The sequence below is a fragment of the Falco naumanni genome, chromosome 7 (assembly GCF_017639655.2).
Source record: "Falco naumanni isolate bFalNau1 chromosome 7, bFalNau1.pat, whole genome shotgun sequence".
NCBI lineage: Eukaryota > Metazoa > Chordata > Aves > Falconiformes > Falconidae > Falco > Falco naumanni.
Window position 1 is genome coordinate 55,849,162 of NC_054060.1, and position 22,101 is coordinate 55,871,262.

General features: G+C 46.2%; 1 protein-coding gene and 1 long non-coding RNA gene across 4 annotated transcripts in view; one reads left to right on the plus strand and one right to left on the minus strand.

Moving 5' to 3' along the window:
- Positions 1 to 301: 301 nt before the first annotated feature.
- LOC121091483 lies at positions 302 to 8,602 on the minus strand. Of its 3 annotated transcripts, XR_005828941.1 has the most exons (4): positions 6,667 to 8,602; positions 6,015 to 6,182; positions 4,634 to 5,155; positions 302 to 2,678 (listed from the first exon to the last, which is right to left on the minus strand). It is a non-coding gene; the product is annotated as an uncharacterized LOC121091483 (long non-coding RNA). The 3 variants fall into 3 exon arrangements; XR_005828942.1 differs by lacking the exon at positions 6,015 to 6,182; XR_005828940.1 differs by having other exon boundaries at positions 6,015 to 8,602.
- A 248-nt stretch (positions 8,603 to 8,850) lies between these two features.
- The window catches only part of MEIS2 (Meis homeobox 2), a 175,107-nt gene continuing 161,856 nt past the window's right edge, over positions 8,851 to 22,101 (plus strand). Inside the window, 7 exon segments of the mRNA XM_040601364.1 lie at positions 8,851 to 9,796; positions 10,836 to 10,910; positions 10,912 to 11,069; positions 12,710 to 12,851; positions 13,507 to 13,557; positions 14,318 to 14,368; positions 15,249 to 15,398. Of these exon segments, the coding sequence (XP_040457298.1) occupies positions 9,785 to 9,796; positions 10,836 to 10,910; positions 10,912 to 11,069; positions 12,710 to 12,851; positions 13,507 to 13,557; positions 14,318 to 14,368; positions 15,249 to 15,398 (639 nt within the window). The 5' untranslated portion in view covers positions 8,851 to 9,784.

Below are 22,101 nucleotides of genomic sequence, written 5' to 3' on the forward strand. Positions count from 1 at the left end.
TGTCAGAGATCCTCGCCTCTCCCGGATAGGATGAGAACGTGTAAAAAAATTAGATTTATTTATGCACATATTTATCCCCTCTAATTATAGAAATTAATCCTCTTACTTATGACTAAAAGGTAACGTCTAAGGCGTCCCTTTGATGTTTAACAGCATCATTTGTGGCTAACATTCCAACTGATTAAGGAATAATTGTTGTTAAATGCTTTACAAGTGGATAGTGTTTAATTGAGAGGCATTCATAATTTTACGGCTTACCACAAAATGAAACGTAATTAAAAACGCAGGAATTTCCAACTGATTTTATTCCAATTATGTTTATTGTTCAGACTAATTACTGCACAAGATGGGGTACTTTTCCCCATCTCTAAATGGCACACGTCTCCCAGATACACCCTTGCAGGTTTTTCTTTTCCAGGTACAGGCTTGGGACGGCTTTCTGCAGCCTCCGTTCCCACCCCCACCCCCCACCCCCGTTATAATTATATGCTCCAGCCTTTTCTTCTCTCCTCCATGCAACACCTTGGGATGTGAGAAAGTGATGGCAGCTCTCTTCCCTCGGAGCTCGAAGTAATTGTAGAAGGGCTGATGAATTTCTTGAAGAAACACTTGCCACACACTGAGGAAACCATCTCCTAGCAGGATTTTACAAACCAAAGTAAACAAAGCACCCCAGGGGCGATTTCCTCCTTTTGCGCAGCTTCCTTCTCAATTTACCTCAGAAGGGATCACAAACACACACAAGAATTACAACAGAAATCATACTTGGTCTGGGGAAGAGATTCCGGATGAAAAGAGGCAGAGAAATGGAAAGTGTTCAAAGGAAGGGACGGTCATTAAAATACCTGCCAGGCGCGCTGTCGTTCCCCAAACCAACCTTTCCTTCTTCCCCGTGAACTCAGAAATCTCTTCAGCATCTCTTTAAACATACATATCCCTAGAAGGGGGAGGAAAAAAAAAAAAAAAAAAAAGAAAGAAAGAAAAAAGGAAAAAACCCCACACCTCAGGTCCATCCTACCAACGCCTTAAAAACAACCTCATGCTCCCGAAAGGGGTGGGGGGGTGAAGTTACTTGGCTAATTTCACTGTTTGCTCGATCGAAGAGAGTTTAGTGTGTAAATGTATTTATTCATTCCTTAGCTTTGCCATCCCTGAGCTGGGCTCTCAAAGAAAATTAGAGAGGTGTCTGAGACCATGCTAATAAAGAATCAGCGCTTATAGTTCAAGCGAATAATCAGACCGGATCAGACCCTGATAAAATGGGGACGGGAGGCATTAAATGCCCAATACTCCTTCCACTTCGCGTTTTGCCTTTGAGCTTCAAACCGTTAAGAAGGGATCACACACATATTTATTGCTCCTTTTGTCTCCTTCTTTCTAGCAGGACGCAAACCCCCGTGCGTGGGTGCGCGGTTCGGGGGGCTGCCGCTCTCCCCGGGAGGGTCCTTGCACTCCCAGGTGTGCTGCGGCGCGGCTCTGCCTCCCTGTACACTTTCTCAATTCTCCTGAAGGGTTCAATCTAGGTGTGAGGGTAGAAAAGTGTTTAAATTCTGCTGAGGAAATGGGGGGGAGGGGGGGGGCGGGATTCCCTCTTATGGCAAGTTAGAAATAGCCCAAGCTTTCCAAAAGGATGTTTAAATTGGACTTAATGGAGCAATAGCTCCACTTTCCGCCCCCCCCCCCCCCCCCCCCCGCTTCTTTTTTTTTTTTCTTTTGCTTCAGGTATGATTCTTGAATCCTTTTATTAGACTGACATAGATTTCCAGAGATGGGTAAAAGGAGGTGTATCTGAGGTGGACATTTTATGTAAATGAGCAAATCCGAAATGTATTACAAATCCACTGTAATAAAACTGACAGTTTTGACAGTATTGACAACATAAATATATGTTGGAACACAGCACTTTCAGACACTTAACCGATGAAGCAATAAAAAGATTCGACTACAATATTTCAAATAATCGACATTGATGTTTTGATACATCATTTTTATACCTCGAATCGATCTATCACTCTGTGACCGGTCAATTTTAAGTAAAAATCTGCTGCAATTATTTACGCTATTGCCAATGACGACCTAATAACTGTTTTCAATTAATTACAGCAAAACTAAGCATTATGAGGACTAACCGGCCGTATATTCCATTGTACGGTCCCTTGCATTTCTTGTATGGAGAGCAAACACATATATGTATATTGCATTCTCTTTGTGGGATCAAAAGAAAGACGTACAAAGGCGATCACAATCTTTTGGGGGGGAGGCGGGGGAGACACACACACACACAAAACCCAACCGATAAAAAACACCTCTCTTTTGGGAACACAATGCCGGCTCTCATCACATACTTCTAGGAAACACGCTATAATATTTTGTCAGCCAGCTCTTTCTCTGTGCAATACCAAACCGGACTCCTAAGATTTTTTTTTTTTTCCCCTGTTCTCCTTGGGCTGCGCGCTGAATCCTACTTCAAACAATGGGCCGAGCAACTCTTGGGGGGGTGGGGGGTGGGAGAAGAAAAAGAAAAAAGAAAAAAAAGGAGATTCGTGCTTCGAGTGATCGCCTGTGTGTTGCGAGAGTCTCCGTATCGTTTCAAAAGAGGTAGGATGATATTGTTCTCTCCGGACCGAGAACTCCGGTGTAAAAATGAGAGCGCTCCTCTTCTGGAGTTTTGTAGGCAGCTGGAGAACAAAAGGGAATATTTTGAGTGAGCGAGAGCAGAAAGCTCCGAGCAGAGTTTGGTGCCTTCTCGGATGCTCTGATATCGCACTAAAGCGATTTAGTTTGCCCTAACTGTCCTTTTTGTTATGATGTCACATTGGAAAGATGGATTTTGTTAATGCTTCGGGCTTCTTCGAACAAATGCAAACTAGGTGTTTAACTACTACCCCGGTGAAGCAGCCGGCACGGCGTTAGTGGGAAGCCCTGACAGGTATTTTTCTCTTTCTGGTTTATGATGGAAATACGCACGTCGGCTCTTTATGGTCTTCACTTTTACAAACCTCCCAGCCTAAGACATTAAAAAAAAAAAAAAAAAAAAAGCTCTCGTCTGACATGAGCGCTTCACACGCGCCCGCGTGAGATACGCCAGACGAACGCATCTGCGCGCCCCTTCCCACCGTGCCCTCGCCCCTCGACACGCCCGGTGGGAGCCGGGGGAGGGGCGCAGCAGCCCAGGCCCGGAGCCCCGCGGGGGCGGAGGCGCGGAGCGGGGCCGACAGGCCGGGCCCCGCGGGGTCTGCGCGGCGCGGCGCGGCGGATGGTGCTGGAGCCCCGCCAGGTAGCGCTAGAGCGCTGCCGATGGCACGGCCGTGCGGCCCGGCGGCGGGGGCGCGTCCCGCCAGCGCCCGGGGCGGGGACAAGGGGCGCCCGGCGGGGAGGAAGACCCCGGGTCGCTCTTGCTTCGCGGGGGGTTTGTTGGGTTGGTTTTGGGTTTTTTTCCCCTAAAAAAAAAAAAAAAAAAAAAAAGGCGTGTGTGTGTGTGAAAGAAAGGGATTCAAAAGGGAAGTTAACAGGTAGGTAAATGAGCCTCCTCCTAATCCAGCTCCTAAAGATCTCAGTCATACCGCAGCCGAGGTCAAGAAAAGTTCACCGTGATGGGCTACCATTGACTTTCCGGACTGGAAAGATCTTCGCAAAATAATAGATCGCTGAGAAGCGAGGTACGCTATTGGCAGGCGGGCGGCTCAGGGCGAGGAGCTACATGAACCCAGGGATCGGCAGCAGCTAAAATGTGCGTGATTTCACAGGGGCACCCGGGATGGGACCTCCAGAGTCCTGCAGCTGCGGGGAGTCAGAGGCGAATCAAACTGGGCTGAGACGAATAAAAAGTGACTCAAGTTGTAAGAGCCAACCGTAAAGGCAAAGGAAAGGCTGGTAAAGAGCGATTCCGGGGGTAAGAGTTTGAACTGTGGCATAATCCTGATTATGAAAAGGAAAAGGTACTATTTACACCCCACGCTTCGCCTTGCGAGCCAAACAAAAAGAAAAATTCCCGTGGATTTCACTACGGGGTCATGGTGATGTAATCCCGCGACCACATTTTAACAGGCAGATTGCTTTCTTCATTAAGTACGACACACTTCCTAGAACGATAGGTCGAGATAAAATGCCAATTCAAATATGAAAAATTTGTCATCTGGCTCTGCGATATCCTTAGCCCGTCCACGGGGAGTTCTGCCTGCAAATGTCGCCTGTGTCCTTCCGAACACAATGGCATCATCCAAAAATACTTGAACTCAGCGCACAAACAAACAAACATTGAATAAAGTTACAAACAAGATTAAGGTTCGAGTTATTTGTCCCTGTAGCAAGGCGTCAATTGTTCTAACAGATGTAGGGACGCTAAGAGGATTTAAACCACGCGAATTTAATAAACCAGATTAGCAATAGGTGCTTTCCACAAACACCAGGAACCGTAAAGTAAATCTAGCCTAAATTACCTATCAGACCGGAGCATCGCCTACATGGAGTGCAGAAAATTTCCGAAGGGGTCCAATAGGATTTCGTGCAAGCATGGCTTGTTTCCCCAAAAAACTTTCTGTTTGCATTAAATCTTGCGCTAGGCGCACCCGCGCGTACGAAACAGTGGTTTGAGATGCCCGGTGGGATATATTCTTGAAATCTGAAATATTACCTGTTGTGCCATCCGCTTTTGCAAGGCTGTGGAAAAAGAGAGAGAGAGAGCGAGCGAGCGAGCGAGAGAGGCATGTCTCAAAGCCAGCAAAGGACTGAGATACCACACTTCGGAAAGGCTGATTGAAAACAGACTCTTCTTAAGTTTTAGAGGATTTTCTCTCTCACTCCCTCCAAGGGCTAAGAAGCCGATTTGGGAGTTTGAAGGGAATAGGTTTCAGCGTCCATATTTGTTCTGGTGCACTTGTAAAATGCGATTTGAAGAGGATCTTTAGCCCTCTGATTGTCTTTGTATTGTTTTTCTTGAAACGGATCTTTTGCCTTTAATGAATCCCCACACAGCTGGACAGCTCCTGCTCGGACACTGAGAGCGCTAACCCCAAACTGACCCCAATTTGACACCACAAGATGAAATTTTACCGCCTGTTAAAACCATTTCCAGCCTCGGCAAAAGGAGCTGGCTGTTGACTGAGATGCACTTCCATACCGGACACCTCATTTCTCTTTGGACTTTTGAGCCGATCTACAAAAAAAAAAAAAAAAAAAAAAAAAAAAACCAACAAAAAAAAACCCAGCCCTCCGCCTCCCCCCCAAAGCCCAAACACATACACCCCACCGACTCGTCTCTCACACTTTTCCTGGAAACAGCGTTCGCTGTGAAAGTGATGCACGAGAAATGGAAATTAGCCAATTTAATTTTCTCGAATTACTGTGTTTTAAAAGAAATATGTCACCAGACAGGGCGGGGGGGGGGGGGGAGGGGGGGGGGAGGGAAGTAAATAAAAATGGACCTAAGAATGTGGAAACCCCCATGCCCTGCACGTACGTATCCCATTTTCCTCCAAGTTCCCCACAACATCTTTGTTAATAGCTGAGTACTTTCACTTAAGGACGCTAAATTGAGATTCCTTCTTCATGGCTAAACTGTAGTGCTTTATAAACCATGTTCTCTGTGTGCTTTAATCCACTGGGATAGTAAAGAGGAAAAAGGCTTCAACTCTTTTCACGGGGAAAAAAAGACACAAGAGGAACATGAAAGCCCTTAATTTACCATGTGAACTCTTACTTTCCATCAAGTTAAAATAATTTTTAAAAGTTGGTCCCTGTGCCAGATTACACACATGCATAACAGGACAAGCCAACGCAGGGGGGTTAATTGGGGGGGGGGGGGGGGAGGGGGAAAAAAAAAAAGAAGTGAAAGGAGCAGCATTGAACACTGCAAAAATCTTGGGCTGCTTTTCTTTGCAACTTTGATTTTAGATTGCTTTCTAACCATTTCTTAGTCAAGAGAACTGAGATTTCCAGGGACTTCTGTGGAAAACAGAATTAGGAGAAAAAAAAATCAAGTCTAAAATTATAATTCTAAGCAATGAAGCGCTTACTTCTATGGGAACCAAGTAATCTAAAAACTTCTTTTTGAGAAGAAAACTGATGAACTTCTCCCACAGCTTGAGGTCTGAACAAATACATGGAGCCTTCAACGGAGCTAGATTACTTTTGCGCGGCCACATTACCAGAAAAGACCTCTTCTTTGGTGATACCGAAACTATCTGAAATGAGACACACTTGTATATCTCAAGAGGCAAGGCTCTGGGTTTGCACCGCCTCGGTTAAAAAATAAGTTTGGAAGCTACAAATATTTAAACCCCGTCCTCTAAGCTGGCTGTATCACAATCAAATGATTCCACGCAAGTTTAGAAATCTGGCATCTTGGGGGGGGGGGGGGGGGGGGGCGCGGGAGGAAAAAAAAAACAACCAGATAACATTCACCGATGACTAGATCTCTTAAAAAATCTGTTAGAAAACTACAGCTGTAAAAGTAGGAAAGGATTTGCATAACCTACTGCTCTGTAGGTCTCCGCGCACCCAAAGGATTAGCCAAGCATTCATTACCATGAATATCTTGAATTACGTTACCGATTTATACGACAGAGTATAAAATACTGCACAAGAAGACTGGCTTTTTCCCTGCGAAATGAATCGACTTAACCACTGCTTGAAAGAGATCTACATACTAAGGGCTTTTTTACTCACCTCTCTTTACAGTCCCGTGAAAGTCAGTCACAGCAATTCGGTTGCTCTTAGGACTAGCTTTAATCTTGGAGGAGATCCTCTAGGAAAAAAAAAAAAAAAAAAAAAAAAAAAAAAAAAAAAAAACCAAACCAAAAAACCCCCACAACCAACCCCCAAAAAAACAAACCAAAACAAAAAACCCACAAAAACAACCCGGGTCTGCTCTCCGGCTTCTGGAGGGTTTTAAGCAGGTTGCAACTCTGGCTAAAAGTAAGAGAGGGACTTTTCTCCATATTCCCCTCGTATTTGTAAACACAGCCCTGCTCTGCAGGGCTCGGCGCTATCGGAACACGCAGGAATGCCCACTGGCGTTTGTCAGCCCTCCACACTATCTTTCTTTATATGTGAGGGCTGATTTCCCGCAGACATCATTGTTATGATGGCTCATTTAATCAAACTGTTTAATTGCTCCGGTAATCACTATCATCATCACAGGTACTCAATCATTCATCATTTTGGAGGGGTTTATTGACCTCTGGAGCTCATTCCCTACGCCTATTAAAATCAGGCCAAATATCTACAACTACCCCTTGAGTAATTTTCTTAAAGTTCAGAAAAAAAAAATACCCTTAAAGTTCTCGTCATCATCACAAAAAGCAAACCAAACCAAACTCTAACTGAAAAAAAAAAATATTTTTCTGCCGTGTTTTTTTCAAAGCCATCTATGTATAAGGCCACATTCACAACCGGGTACATAATCATTGATAAATCCCACTATTAACGGGATAGTCTGTTTTAGATTTTATGTGCAGGGGACCGTGAACGAGGGTGGGGGGTTGGGGAGGACAAAACTGCAGCAATCGATAGTTTGACCATCGCTCCTCCCCTAAACTTCAAGCATCCCCCATGATTGATGATCCCGGGTAGCTTTGGTAATTGACTGCTCTGAGGTAAGGCATGCTGCGGCTCCGGCGGAGCCGATTGGGCGAGAGAAACACACCAAAATTAACGCGTGCGTGTGTGTGAGTGTGTGTGAGTGTATGTGTGAGTGTGTGTGTGAGTGTGTGCGTGTGCGCGCGCGAGTGCGCGCGCGTGTGTGCGCGCGCGTGGTGTGTGTTTGGAAAAGTTCATTTGGTGCTCAAGGGTGGGGGGTGCATCATCTCACTTAATTTGCTAAATAACCCCACTGTAATTAGCACTACCATTAGAAGGCATTACCGAGCTAATACTTCAGCATACATTCCACAAGCGCAACGTCGATATACGGCAAAGTCCAGCCACATACACACGTAAATACAGCGCTCACCGCCAGATCCGCTCGAAATGAACATGCAAACAAAAATCTACGTAACATCTGGATCTCTCCTACAAAAGGCTGAGCATGACTTTGTTTTTAAGCCCTTTTCAAAGCCCTGGCAGCCTAATCGCAAAACTAAAAGGGATTTCCCCCCTCTGCCCCCCCGCCTCTCCCCCAAGACATCCACAGCGTGCTTGATAGCAGCGATCACTTAATGAAGAGCGGTGCCAAACACGGCTCGAACGAGGCGTTCTCTTCATGCCCTGGAAAATTAATTTTTAGAAAAGCACAATGAATTGTCAGAGGAAAGAGACCACGCTTGCAGCGTAGGGCGCGGGCGGCCGGCGGAGCAGGCTGGCTTCCCGGGCAAGATCAACTTTGCGCGGCCCCCCCCGCGCACCGCGGCTCTCCGTGCCCCCGGACTCGCGTACCCCGTTCGCGGCAGCAGCGATAGCCGGCGATTTAAACAAACAATTCAGCGCATCAATCAGCCGCTAAACGTCGCGGTTAATCGGAAGGTATTTTGTCGCTAAAATAACCTAGCGCAAACCAACCCGGGGCCGGGCTTCTACCGCACTTTTCTCCTCGCTCTCTGCAGTTTTCCCCTGCCTCTCCCCCCTCTCGCACACACGCACTCTCCCCGTCCTTCCTCCCCTGCCTCCCTCCCTCGCTCCCTCCCTCGCTCCCTCCCTCCCTCGCTCCCTCCCTCCCTCCCTCTCTCTCGCACGCTCGCTCGCTCCTTCCTACACGCGTTGCTTCGCTCGGGGCAGGGGCTGCTGCGCGGCTCCCCCCGCGCGGCGCCGCGGCCGCCCTGCCGGCGCGCTGCGCATCACCGGCGCTCTGCCGGCTGGGGCGCCCCGCCGCCCCCGCGCCCCGCGCCCCTCGCCCAGCCGCCGCGCCCGCTCCCGCCGCCGCCGCTCCCCGCCGCCGCCGCCGCCGCTCCCCGCCGCCGCCGCCGCCGCCGCCGCCGCGCTGCAGGACTGGCTATGGCCACCACTACTTCCGGGTTCCGTCACTTCATTCTCCCGCCGATCAGCGCTGCAAAACTGAGCCTCTTCTATAAGGCAGCCAGCAGCCAACCTGCCAACACTTACTGACACTCACTCATCTCAGAGAGCGAGGGAGAGAGGGAGACAAAATACCTGCCGGGAGGAGGAAAAAAAAAAAAAAAAAAAAAGGGAGAGAGGGGGAAGTCCGGGCTTTGCAAACTATTCAATTTTTCTTCGCATCTTTCCCCACCCCCCTTCACAGTACTTAAAAAAAAAAAATACAAAACAACCCTATAGCGATCCTAAAAGGCAAAACCCGAGCGCGGAGTTACTGGAAGAAGAAACCGGGGTTAAAAAGATTCCTCCTCTCTTCTTCATCATCATCAACCATCATTCATTCACTACCTTGACATTCCCTGGCTTTGATTGACAGCTGGAGTGGCAAAAAGCCATGAGACACGACAGTTTGGTTACATGTGGGTTGCTGACGGGCCGATCGTAACCTTCAGTTTGGGGGCTTGACAATTTTTTTTTTTTTTTTTTTTTTTGCGTAGAGAAGGAAAAAAGGAAAAAGAGAGAGAGAAAAAGGAAAGAGAGAAAGAGAGAGAAAAAAGAAGAAAACACAGAAACTCATCGTGGTTCTTGACTGGTTTTTTTATATATTATTGTTGTTGTTATTGTTGTTGTTATTATTATTATTTACCCATATTGGAGGATAGGAGAAGTCTATAAGTGGGTTGCAAAAAAAAAAAAAAAAAAAAAAAAGGAATCTTCTTCACTCTAAATCACTTTCTTTGCTGGACTGGGATATTAAATATACGACACATCCAGGAGTTTATTGGAGCGCAGACTGATGGCGCAAAGGGTAGGTTTAAATCTCCAACACTTACCTATATATAAATCCTCTCTTAAGAGGGGCCTGTCCGATTTGCTCTCCTCTGTTGCTGATGATGATGGCGGCCACTATTAAAAAATAGCAGCAAAAATTATTCACTAGCTTTTTGTGTGTGCGCGTGAGTGTCTCTCTGTGTGTGTCTCTCTCTGCAATTGTTCCACGCTTTTTTCCTCTCTAGCTTTTCCCCCAGCAGCGCGATTTCCCTGCTCTCTGCCTGCTCAGTAGCACGGGTTTCACAGGGGAAAGCTTGCTGCTGCTGCTGCTGCTGCCGCCGTTGCTGCCGCTGTCTAGCAAAGACTAAGAAATACATATGTGTGTCTGTGTATATATATGTATACACATATAGCTGCTTTTTTTTTTTTTTTTTTTTTTTTTTTTGTCTCTGGCTTTGACAAGGACAAGGGGAATTGCTACTAAATAATGTTTCTGGTAACTTTCAGATTATTTCCCCCTTTATCTCTTCCCTCTCCCCCCCCCCTCCCAATGCACCCTACCTTTCCTCTCTTCTTCCCAGTGTTGATTTATTTATATAGTTGCTTTTGATTCTGCTTGTTTTGGGGTTTTTTGGGGGTTGGGTTTGGTTTGTTGGTTTTTTTTGTGTGTGTGTGTGTGTTCTTCCTTTCTAATGCAGAGTAACTCTAGTTTCTTTCCTCCGTTTCCTTCCTTTTCATCCCCGTTTCCTTGTTAGGGTTTCTCCTGCCCGTGCTGAAGAGGACCATCTCCCCCCGCACACACAGGCAGGCACACACACTTTCCCCCTTTACCTCTCCCCGCACCCCCACTCCTCCCTCAGCCTCTCCAGCCTCTGCTCCCGATCCCAGTTGATTTCATTTTGCACATTTTCTCTGTTGTGGCTGCTTCTGTTTTGTTTTGCTCTGTTTGTGTCTGTCCGGGTGCTTTACTCTCCTCTGACTTTTGTTGTTGTTGTTTGTTTGTTTTTTTATTCCTCTCTCTCTCTCTCTTCCCCTCTTTCTCTTTCTTTCTTCTCTTCCGGCCCGTTTTTTGACAGTACGATGAGCTGCCCCACTACGGCGGGATGGACGGAGTAGGGGTGCCGGCGTCCATGTACGGGGACCCCCACGCCCCCCCGGCCGATCCCCCCGGTGCACCACCTCAACCATGGGCCGCCGCTCCACGCCGGACAGCACTACGGCGCCCACGCCCCGCACCCCAATGTCATGCCGGCCAGCATGGGCTCCGCTGTCAACGACGCCCTGAAGCGGGACAAGGATGCGATCTACGGGTAGGTGCCGCCGGGCCGCCCGGCGCCATGGCCCGGCTCCGCAGCGCCGGTGCCCGCGGAGCGGCGAGGGCAGGAGCGGGGCGGGCGGGCGGCGGGGGCTCCCGCGGGGCCGCGGCGGCGGGCGGCGGCAGCGGCGAGCCGAGCCCCGGAGCGGAGCGGGGCGGTGCGGGAGGGAACCCCGGCGGGAGGGCGGCGGCCCGGGAGCCCCCAGCCGCCCGCTCCGGAGGGAGACCCGCGCGGTGGCACTGCCAGTGCTGGCGGCTGCAGGGCGAGTGCCGTCCCAGCCTGACTCTTAGCTGGGGTGCCAGCGCCCGCGGGAAACGGGTCCTGGAAAAACAGACCTCTCGGGGAGAGAGGCTGGGCTGGGGGGAGCTGGTGGTGCCTTGCCTTTCTTTTCTCCTTTTCTATTTTTTCCTTTTCCTCCCCCCCCCACCCCCACCCCTTTTTTTTTTTTTCCTGCCCCCCCCCCCCCCCCCCCCCTCCCCGTGGGTTTTTTGTCTTTCTCGGAAAGGCCCCAGTTAGGAGTTCAGGCAGGAGAGGTGGCTCTCATTGCTCTGGATTTTAGTTGGAGAAGTGTTGTTCTGGTGTTCTCCTTCATGCCATAATAACACTCTTCCAACACTGTAAATAAAGAGCTATTCACATCGCGGATGGTAGTAAGAATAAAAGGGATTCGGGTTTTGGAAGCAGCATTTCCCTGAGACAGAAGAAATAAATGCATTGGGGGCAATGAGTTGAGTTTTCTTTTTAAGAAAGGAAGAACATGAGAGAAAAGGAACACGTACCCAGCAGAACTCAAGGCTGTGCCAGGGCATAGCTTGGGGGGGGGATGACACAGATTCCCTTCAGTGACTTTTAGAAAAAATACTACATGATCCTAAAAGGAGAGACAGTAACATCTATGACAGAGTGTGGGGCCTTGAGCAGGCACCAAAAGGGAGAAGAGGCAAATGCATGCTTACTACTTAGCACGCAGATAAAATATTTTTTTCCTGACTACACCAACTATGGGAAAATATTTCGCGAAGTGCTCCCTCCCTCCACCCCCTCCCCAGCTCACTTATCTGGACAGCTGGTATTTTACTTGGGTGTGCTTCCTAAGCCAGGAAACTTCACCACATTTTTGTTAGCAGGCCCCTTGAAAAATAAAATTACGTATTAAGTAGTTTGCAGTTTGCCTAGCCGTGCTTCTCATTTTAGGTCATAGCTGGAGGGTAGGGATGGGATCTTCCAGGTTTCGCGTTATTTTAAGCTGTGGCGAAAAGTGTAAGATTCCCAGCTGAGCTGCTGCCTGCGTGAGCGTGTTTGGTGCCTGATGTGTTTGGAGAGGAGGTCACTTTTGTCCTCATCTGTGGGGATCGCACGGGGGATGTGGCTCGGACATGGCAATTTCAAAAAGGGGGAAAAAACCCCAACCCCAAACCACACCGCCACCACCAAACCCAGCGTTTTTGTTTCAAAACGTTGCGCTCCCCTGCTCTGCCCGAAGCAATACTGCGTGGCTGCAGAGCGTGGCTGTGGCTGTGTCCGTGTGTCCGTGTGTCCGTGCATTTTTTAAAAATAAATACTTGTTGACTAGAGCTCTTCTTTCCCCCTCTCCCCCACCCCCTCCCCTCTCTTTGTGTGCCACTGCCCGGTAGGCACCCGTTGTTCCCCCTCTTAGCTCTGGTCTTTGAGAAGTGTGAGCTGGCGACCTGCACGCCCCGGGAGCCCGGCGTGGCCGGCGGGGACGTCTGCTCCTCCGACTCCTTCAACGAGGACATCGCCGTCTTCGCCAAACAGGTCCGGCACCTCTCCCCCCGCCCCCAGCCCTTCCCAGCGCTCCCGCCACCTCCCCAGCTCCCCGACCCGCACGGCCGGCCGCTCTCAGGGGGCAGCCCCCCCCCCCCCCCCCGCATCCCCCCCCCCCCCCCCCCCGCGCCCCCTCTTCGGCCGTGCCGGGGGGGGCGGGAGGGGGCGGCGTGGGTGCGCGTTGGCGGCCCGGTCGGCCCCGACCCTCCTCCGCCGGGAGCCCCTCCGCGCTGCCGGGCTGGGAGCCCCCGGCCCGCGCCCGCCCGCACGAACGCGAGGGAGATGTGGCTGCGGCCGAGTTCGGGAGGCAGCGGGCGCGGGGAGAGGGCCGGGGATCCGGGCGCCGGGCTGCTGCGGCGGGGCGGGCGGCGGCGGAGCGGGCCCCTGCGCGCAGCGCAGAAGGTTCCGGTGTGCCCAGCCCGGTTCGGGCCTGGCCTGCACCGGCTGGTTTGGTCACAGGGGGGGGCTGCTTATTATTATTATTATTATTATTATTATTATTATTATTATTATTATTATTATTATTATTATTATTATTATTATTATTATTATTATTATTATTATTATTATTATTCCCTTCGAGTGATTCGGTTACAGGGCTGAGGAGGGAAGCTGTAGTTCACGCCGCTATTCCTTTTCCCTGCAGGTCCGCGCTGAAAAACCACTTTTTTCTTCAAATCCAGAGTTGGACAATTTGGTAAGGCCTGCTGGCCCCTCTGCCCCGCTCCCCTCCCGCCCTCCCCGACCCCGACCCCACCGCCGGCTGCCGGCAAGCGCCCTCCGCCGCCCGGCCCGGCGGGGCGGGCCGCTGCCGGCCCAGGCTCCCTGGCTGCGCGGGCTGGGCAGGGGGAGCCGGGAGCTGGGAGCCACCGGCGAGAGGCTTCAAAGAGCTGCACTTTTAAAGTGAGCCAGGGCAGACCCGCCAGCCCCAGTGCATTGCAAAGCTGTGTTTGAAAGCCACGGGAAGCTAAAGTGAGGGAAATAACTGCTTAAGAAGAGAGAGCTGGAGATTTCTAACTAATTCTTTTGCTAATGTGAACGATTTCAATATTCAAAGTGCCTAAATCCGCTTGTAAAGATGCCAAATTATTCATCCCCCCCCCCCCCTTATCCTGCGGGTGAGGGGGTGGGTGGGAGCGTGTGTTTGACTCCTCTGCGGACCCTCAGGGGTGAGGGCCGGGGTGCTGAGAGGGAGCCAGGAGAGGGGGAAGAGGGTTTCTCCAAGATCGCGGTAATAAAGCACTAATCACCGCTCCTGTAATAAATATGATAAAAATCGAGCGCTTAGGTTAAAGTTGATCAAAATTGTTCAAGCGTGACCAATGAGCTAAAATCCTGGGTAATGGCTACGCGCCTTGACAGTCCCTTTCTCCCCCTGGCCCGCTCGGGCTCGCAGCTCTGCGCAGCTCCCCTGCGCCTGTCTCCCACCTAACCCCTTACTCAAAACTTTCTTGCAGATGATTCAAGCAATACAAGTACTAAGGTTTCACCTTTTGGAATTAGAAAAGGTAAGAGGCTCAGAGGTGGGCGGGGGGCAAGCCGTTCCCTCCCTGGGCCCCCCCGCCCCCCCCCCCCCCCCCCCGACTGTTTGGGCTGATTTGTAAACATGGCCAGAGGAGACAGGGGAAACACAGTGTGATACCGTAACCTGTGCCATCAGAACATATGACACTCGACAGCCATGCCCAGCCCAGCCCGGCTTTTTTTTCTTTTCTTTTTTTTCCCCTGCGTAATTTCAATATTTAATATTATTAAACCCCTTTCATCCTTCTTACCCCTTCCCTCAGTAGAAGCTCTTTCCCTGGCTCGGAAATAACATGTTGAACAAAAAGAGAAATGAAAGCACTCCTGCCTGTCCTCAGCTCTGGCAGGCCCATTAACCCCAAGCAAGCACTAGATGTTTGGGAGAGGCAGGGGGCCCCTGCGCGGCGTGGGGAGGGGGCTGTGCCCTGGGACGAGAGCGGCTCTTCCCACAGCCTCAGCGAGTAGCTTCGTTTTACCACTCCCGGCCACTTAGACCTTTTTTTAGCCCTGGTTTAAACTGATCCGGTCCCGAGTGACTAGTTGTACCTGTCTGGGCTGTGCATGCTCCAGCGATACCGCTTGGGTCCAGCTCCCAGCGTTCTGATGTTATCATCAAATCGGATTTTCCTCTGCACACCAGACTGAGCCCACTATCTATCTCTCTAACTTGTTGCTGCGGCAAGTCTCTAGAGAATAATATGTGCTGCAACAATTTCTCTATTGTTTCCTTGCCTTCAACTATTGTGCCCCTTAATTAGAGTTACTTGTGGAGAAGATCAGAGGGTTGTTCTTGCTACCAAAAAAAAAAAAAGTTGCAATCCGATATTTTGCCATTATTGATACTATCATTGTTACTGTTTTCAGGTTCATGAATTGTGCGATAACTTCTGCCATCGGTACATTAGTTGTTTGAAAGGAAAAATGCCAATAGACCTCGTTATTGATGAAAGGGATGGCAGCTCCAAATCAGACCATGAAGAACTCTCAGGATCTTCCACAAATCTAGCCGATCATGTAAGTTCTGCTTTCTTTATGGCACTTCTTAAGACTTTAACCTGCTTAGAGGACCTGTCCCAGATTTCATTGTTTTGCTGCTGTTGTCTGCTAGTAGTATTATTACTACTTTAACCTCTTGCAAGCTAGGATCCTCCTTTCTTCCCTCTCGCTTTGTAAAGTTGTAAAAATGCAAAAGATTCCTTCTGATTCCATCTGTAAAGCAGCAAGTTTGCAATGGTTTGTAAAGTTTCCTGGTCTGGGCGGCTTGGAGGGGTAGCACACTGTCGTTTTTGGTGTGGGGATCGGTGCTTTCTCTTCCCCTTTGCTAACTCTGTAATCAATACAGCAGTGTAAGGAAACAGAGACAAGAAAGTTAGGGAGAAAGTTTGCTGATTTGCTCCCCCCTCCCCTCTCGTGGAGATGACAAGTGATGAGAATTATTGGCAATACTACATTGCATTAAAAAAAAGGGGTTAGCACATTAGAGTTTCCAATGCTTGTGCTTTATAGCAACTTATTGTCAGAATATGGACTTATTGCCAAACGCCTGAAGCATCTTCATAATAAAAGACAGTAACCTTGATGAAGCAATTATTAACAATGTATTACAGAAAGCTGGAGAGAATGATGATTGAGTAACCGTAGGTTAGCGGTTGATTTTAACACTTGAGGAGTTGGTGAATTAGTGTTATGTGTGTAGGACTGAACGTTGGTGTGCGTGGTAAGGAGAGTGCCTTTGTTTTTCCGGGTTTTGGAGCGGCTCTTGTGATCCTTCAAAAGATGTAGATGCGGAGAGACTTCGGGATGTGAAGGGAAAGATTGCAGCTGGTACCACAGAAAAGGGAAGGAATAGCTCTGGTTAAAAAGAGTGGGTGTGAACTCTAGTTTATTTATAGGAACGCATCCCTGGGGGGAAAAGGGGTTTACACAGTTTTAGATTCAATTGAACTCATAATCTAAATGATACAGTCTAATATTTTAGCGGTTGAAATATTAATTTAACACCCGGTGTGAAGTTAACCATGCTTTCTGCACAGGCGCCTGCCTTTATTTCCCAGTGTGTTAAGAAGAGTAGCTCTAAGCCCAGGGAGAATGAGCTTTCTAGGAGCTTTTGTTTCCTTTGAAAACATGTTGTTTGTATGTGTATTTGATAATTACATTAGACCTGGACTGAGGCTGAATTGGGAGATAAAATAATAATAAATTCTTCTAAATGCCCCCCTTCTGGCACTGCTTAGTTACAGAGCTCGGGAAATATTTTTGGACCCAAGCCTTAGCTTTCATTTTCTCATTTGTATTCGGTAAACATTGCAGGACAAGGTTTTTGCGATGTGTTACATTTTAAATCTATTATTTTGAGAGGAAAAAAAATATGCATGCAGAGGTTCCTGAAAGTTTCTCTGCTTATCAGCTATCTCGCATGTAGATAATAAACTACATGAGGCATGATATTATTTCAAAAATATTTGGTTTATGGCATTTTACAACCCTAAATTCATGTGCATAACTATTCTGGGAGAGTACTAGAAAAGAAACTGAAATGAGTGTCAACCTGAAAGATAGAGGGTCATTGTGCATAATTCAGAGCAATAGAAAAAAAAAAAAAAGTACATGTTTCTTCAGCACAGTTTCTTTACAAGAGTGTGTTTCAAGTGGAAGTGTAGAAATGGAGCATGCTTATGTTTATATTGAAGAGATTAGATAAACTAGCCTGTTTAGGGTTCTGGCAGATGGCGAATGCTCAAGCCAATTTGCAGTGCTCCATTATAATATTTAAATTCACACACAATGATAGGACAGGGGTAGAGGGGGTTAGCATTTTGATAATTTGATAACTATTATCTTCCATAAGAAGAATCTCCTCTTGCTTTTGTGGCCCAAAAAATGAACTCAAATAAATATGACAACCCATTTATCTTGCACCCATTAGGGTTTACCACTTCATTGGGTATTATAATTTAAAGCCTTTTATTTCCTGGAGATTTGAGCTATAACATTTTTACTTTAGCCCCCTGCTATTTGTTTTGAAAGGAAGCAATAATTTGTGCAACCAGAACACCAACTGGGAAATGAAGAGTTGTATCACATAGTTACATTTTATTCATGCGTTTTGGGAAATGTGTCTCCTTATTGGATTTTTTTTTATATATTAGCTTGTTTTCCCAACAAAACTTTAACACTTTTTTATAGCTTAGTCGAATTACTCTGTGTGTACACATTTATATTTGCACTGTACAAGGTTCCAGCAGGATGAAATCCTCTTCTATTCATAAAGAAGAAAAAGCTTTAAAAAATGGCTAATATAAACATGCGAGACTATAAAAAAATGAGCTATCATTTGGTAGCATCTACCTGAAAACGTAGCAGTTCAAGCATGCAAATTTGTCCAATTTGACTCTCCAGGTTTATTTTTTCATTTGCTTTGATATGCATATTTAATATATAGCCTCAGGCTAGATCTCATTTGGTGAAAGTTGGTGCAGGGGTGATGATGAGCCACTTCAGAAGGACAGAGACAGCATGTTGTTTCCTCTGTTTTATGTATTGGCCCACTATTCTGATCCACGGGTCTTCCCCTCATGGTTTTATTTGCACATGAAATACTAGGAGCATTTCAACTGATTGGCTATGAATAATGATAGCCAAAAAGAAGTGCAGGATAATTTGTTGTGTGCCAAGGTTTCTCTTGTGGAGGTGACAGTTTGTGACAGCTGTTTGACACCCCAAAAATCCATACACCTCTATTCTTATTAGGTGGTATAAAACTACACTGTGTGTGTTTAATGTGAGCGCGAGGGGTGGTTAGCGGTGACAGTGGCAGTGCTGAACTAGGAACTAAGGCAGCTCGCAGCTTGATTCCTTTGCTAGACCCGAAAACAGGCATAAGGGAAAGTAACAGAAGGGATTGTAGGTTTGGCTAATTTACCATAAGACTTTAAATGGGGTGCTCAGATAGTGCATCCTTCCCTTTCCAAAATCTACTGCTCTCCTATTTATATACCTTAACTGGAAACCAAAACCAAAATCAACAAAGGAATGAACTCTTCAGAGATATACCTGTGCTGGAAAAAGGAGACAGCTGTAAGTGGTTGTGCTCTATGCGTTTGGTAATAAATGTGTTTATCGAATTTTATTTTAGTGTGCTATTAACTGTTATGTAATACAGTAAGTGTAAAGGGTCCAGGGACTTGGTACATCAAATAGTGCAGCGCTGGCCACAAGAAGCTGAAACTTTTGTTATTACTCTACTGTGTTTAGTAAATATAACAGCCCATAATTAGTGTTTGAATTTTTAACACCCTCATATTTTTTTATTGCTCTAAGGTATTAGCTGTAGATGGAAAGAAGGTAATTACGGCTATGCCCTGGCTGAACCAGATCAGTTGGGGGTGGGGGGCGAAGAAAGGAGGAAAGAAACCTTTCCAGCTGCAGTTCAAATTGAGTTTCCCAGCACAGACAATTTATTATTGTTCAATATAAACATTGTGGAGCATTGTGGGCCCTATCCTGCATTCTGTGTTCAGTCGAAAATATCTATGGAGATTGCCAACAAATCCTTCTCCCTCCCCCCTTCAAGCTATTCAAATCTGGAAAACCTACTGCTTGTAAAATTTGGAGATTTTTAAACTTTTTCAAGCATATGATAAAATTTTTGCACTTTAATTACATTTCTTACGTACCTGGCTTCACCTGGTGCCACACAATTTTTCCTTTAGCACAAACCTACTTTGAAGCCTAGTAATTCTCCCATAGAAATTTATGGCTGTCCTTCCACTGGCTGTCACGGGAGCAGGATCAAGGCCTCAGTCTTTTTGATACTTGTTTATATGTTCTAGTCAATTTGCAGCTCAGAGGTAATAATATACAGATCATCATTTATAAAATACAATTAAAAATGGATGGAAAGATACATACATCTCTTTTTTATAAAAGGACTGTTGACAGATTAGAAATCCGATGCCTCAGCTGTAGAAGAGAAATATTAGTCTGAGTATTAAACCTTTCAGCTCTCCAGTGAGAGGATACTTTCATTCTGTACTTTTGGACATCCAGACATTTTACATTTCTTTAATATTTCTGCTTGAAGAATGGTCTGTGAAAATTCTTGTCATCTTGCAGATGAGAAAGAAATAAAAATAGGGTAATACAGATCTGTTCCAGTTATATAATTAAATCTTTAGGTAAGATTTCACCAAGTAATGAGGAAGTAATTGGGGCCTGATGCTGCGGTCTCCAGGTACGCCACAGTTTGACAGACTTCAGTGGGAGTTTTGAGTATGCCAGAAATGCAGGATCAGACCCCAGAGGTGCCCTGCCTGTTTGTAGTGTGTCAGAAGGGGAAATAAGTAGCTAACTGCAATAATAATAAGGCAACTTTTTCTCTTTAATTACCAAATTTCTTGGTATGTGGCTGACGACTTAGGGTGTTACATAGGCCCTGTGTTTTCTGAAGGGGCAAGGAACATCAGGAACTTTTCGAGACTGTAGAGCACATTGTGTATTTTCTCTTTTTGGTGGGTAAGGTACTCTGCTGTCTAAGGTAATCTACAGCTCAAATCTGAGTGTTTGAATTTTAAACTGGGCTCTCTCAAACTGAACCAATAATGTATTTCGCTACCTATTTGACACCAGTGTTCCCTCTTTAGTTTGAGCTGTCTATCAGTCTAGCTGAAGTGTAGCCACACAGAATGACATAGAAGGACAATTAAAAAAACCAACAACCCCTTGATTTTTCAGGTTTTAGTTCCTTGCTGACAGGTGGATAACACGTATGATTTCAATCTTAATTGGAAAATACAAAGCACGCAGCTTTTCAGAACGTTGCCACGTTCTAGAAGCATCAAAAATCCTGACTGACTCTTTCCTCAAATCCAAAATCAAGGGACAAGAATTAAAGTTGTACATACATATATACATACTCACTCAAATATCTGGAATGCCATAATGCCTGTGTTTTGTTTAAATTGTGTAATTCTGATACAAAAAAGTTATCGTACTAAATATGCATCTGTAAGAAAATAAACCTTAGCAATATCAGGAGAGGTCTTTTTTAGAAAACACACATATGTCAAATTGGAGTTTTTCATGGCTCATTTACTCATTGAATGTTTCTTTACACAGTAAGTTTATTATTACTGCACTCCACAACAGTCTCTAAGATACCATCCTGAACCTTATACGTACAAAACTTAGGCAGACACAGATGCACACACAGAAACACATGTGCATGTATGTGCATAGGTTTCTATGTCTGGCATCTTTTTATATATGGTGGTACCTAGACACAGATTTTTGTGGTATCAATCACATCAGTCGTTCCACTGTTTTCACAGGTGTTACTTGTAAGAACAAGGTGAGCAGGGTTTGGCTTATGTTTGGGAGGGGGTGGGGGGTGGGAAATGCCATCTGTATCAGTAGTTCAGTTTAGTTTTGTGTTTGCAAAATTAATTTACCAGAGCAACCTCCAGACCTTTGAGTCCAATCATCTTCACAGAGAATGAGCTCTATAGCCATTGTAGTTTCTTTTATGGAAGTAAGTTGTGTTTTATTTGATCCTGCAAGATCAATGATTTTGTCCATTTCCACGTGATAGAGGTAAGGGCCTGATCCTGTCACAGTTCTATACTTAAAACTTCAGTTAATGTCTGTGAGCCAAATCCTGCTCAGCTTGCTCACATGGGTATCAGCTGGCCTGATTGATTTTACTTCCCAGTTATAAATAAGAAGCAAATTCCTTATGGTTAATTGAGTCTTTAATATCACCATAAAAAGCAGTGTGAGATCAGAATCAGCCCTAGCGGGACTATATACACTCACAAAAAATTAGCCAGACTGCCCAGTGAAAATTCTAGGCATACAAAGTAAGAACTGCAATTTAACAGAAGGTTATCCTATATCAAATTTATCTGTTACAACATCTCTGTTCAAGAAATCCTTGTTAAAACAGTTAAAGACTCTTACAGTTTCCACCAGATTTGCAGCATCAAGAAAAGAGTCACGCATCAGATTTGCTTTGTATACCAGGAGACTCTTGTCCTTTCTGTTGCTCTTTGCTAGATTTAGCAAAATTCAATGGTGGTGCTAAATCAATTTTTTTTTAACTTTCAAGGGAAAAAACACTGGCAAAATTGTGTTTTCTAGGGAAGGCTGTGTGTGTAAATGAGAAACAGTGGATAGCAGCAGAGTGATCTCCTGTGGCCCTGCTAGTACAAGCTTTCCCCATATTGTCTCCTGCTTTTATATTAATTACAACTTGCATTATCAGCTGCGAGTCTGTAGCCCAGCAAATAGAAAATACTGCCCCTGGAGACCTAGCTTCTTGTATCTATTTTCCATCTCCTTCTATTGTGCTCTACTCAGTATTCACTGCTTTTCTCCTGGTAACACTGCTCTTTAACACAATTAGGTAAGAGCAAGAGGAGCACCATATTTGACTCCCAATTATTAAAACTACTGGGGATACATGTGTGCTGTTTACCTTCTATGATATCTGGCATTAGTTTAGGTCATATGTGTGTGAAAATTTTATAGTATGCACATGTACACACACCAGGCAATTGCATTTTTGGCAGACATCATCCATACTCTTCGTTTCTGCAAAGTGTATTGCTAAACTTGCAAGGAGATATGAGAAGCCATGCTAACAGTTTGTGTATTTTATCTAAAGCTATCTGGTTTTCTGTTTGTTTTGTTTCTTTTTGTTTTTTTACAGAGTGACAGC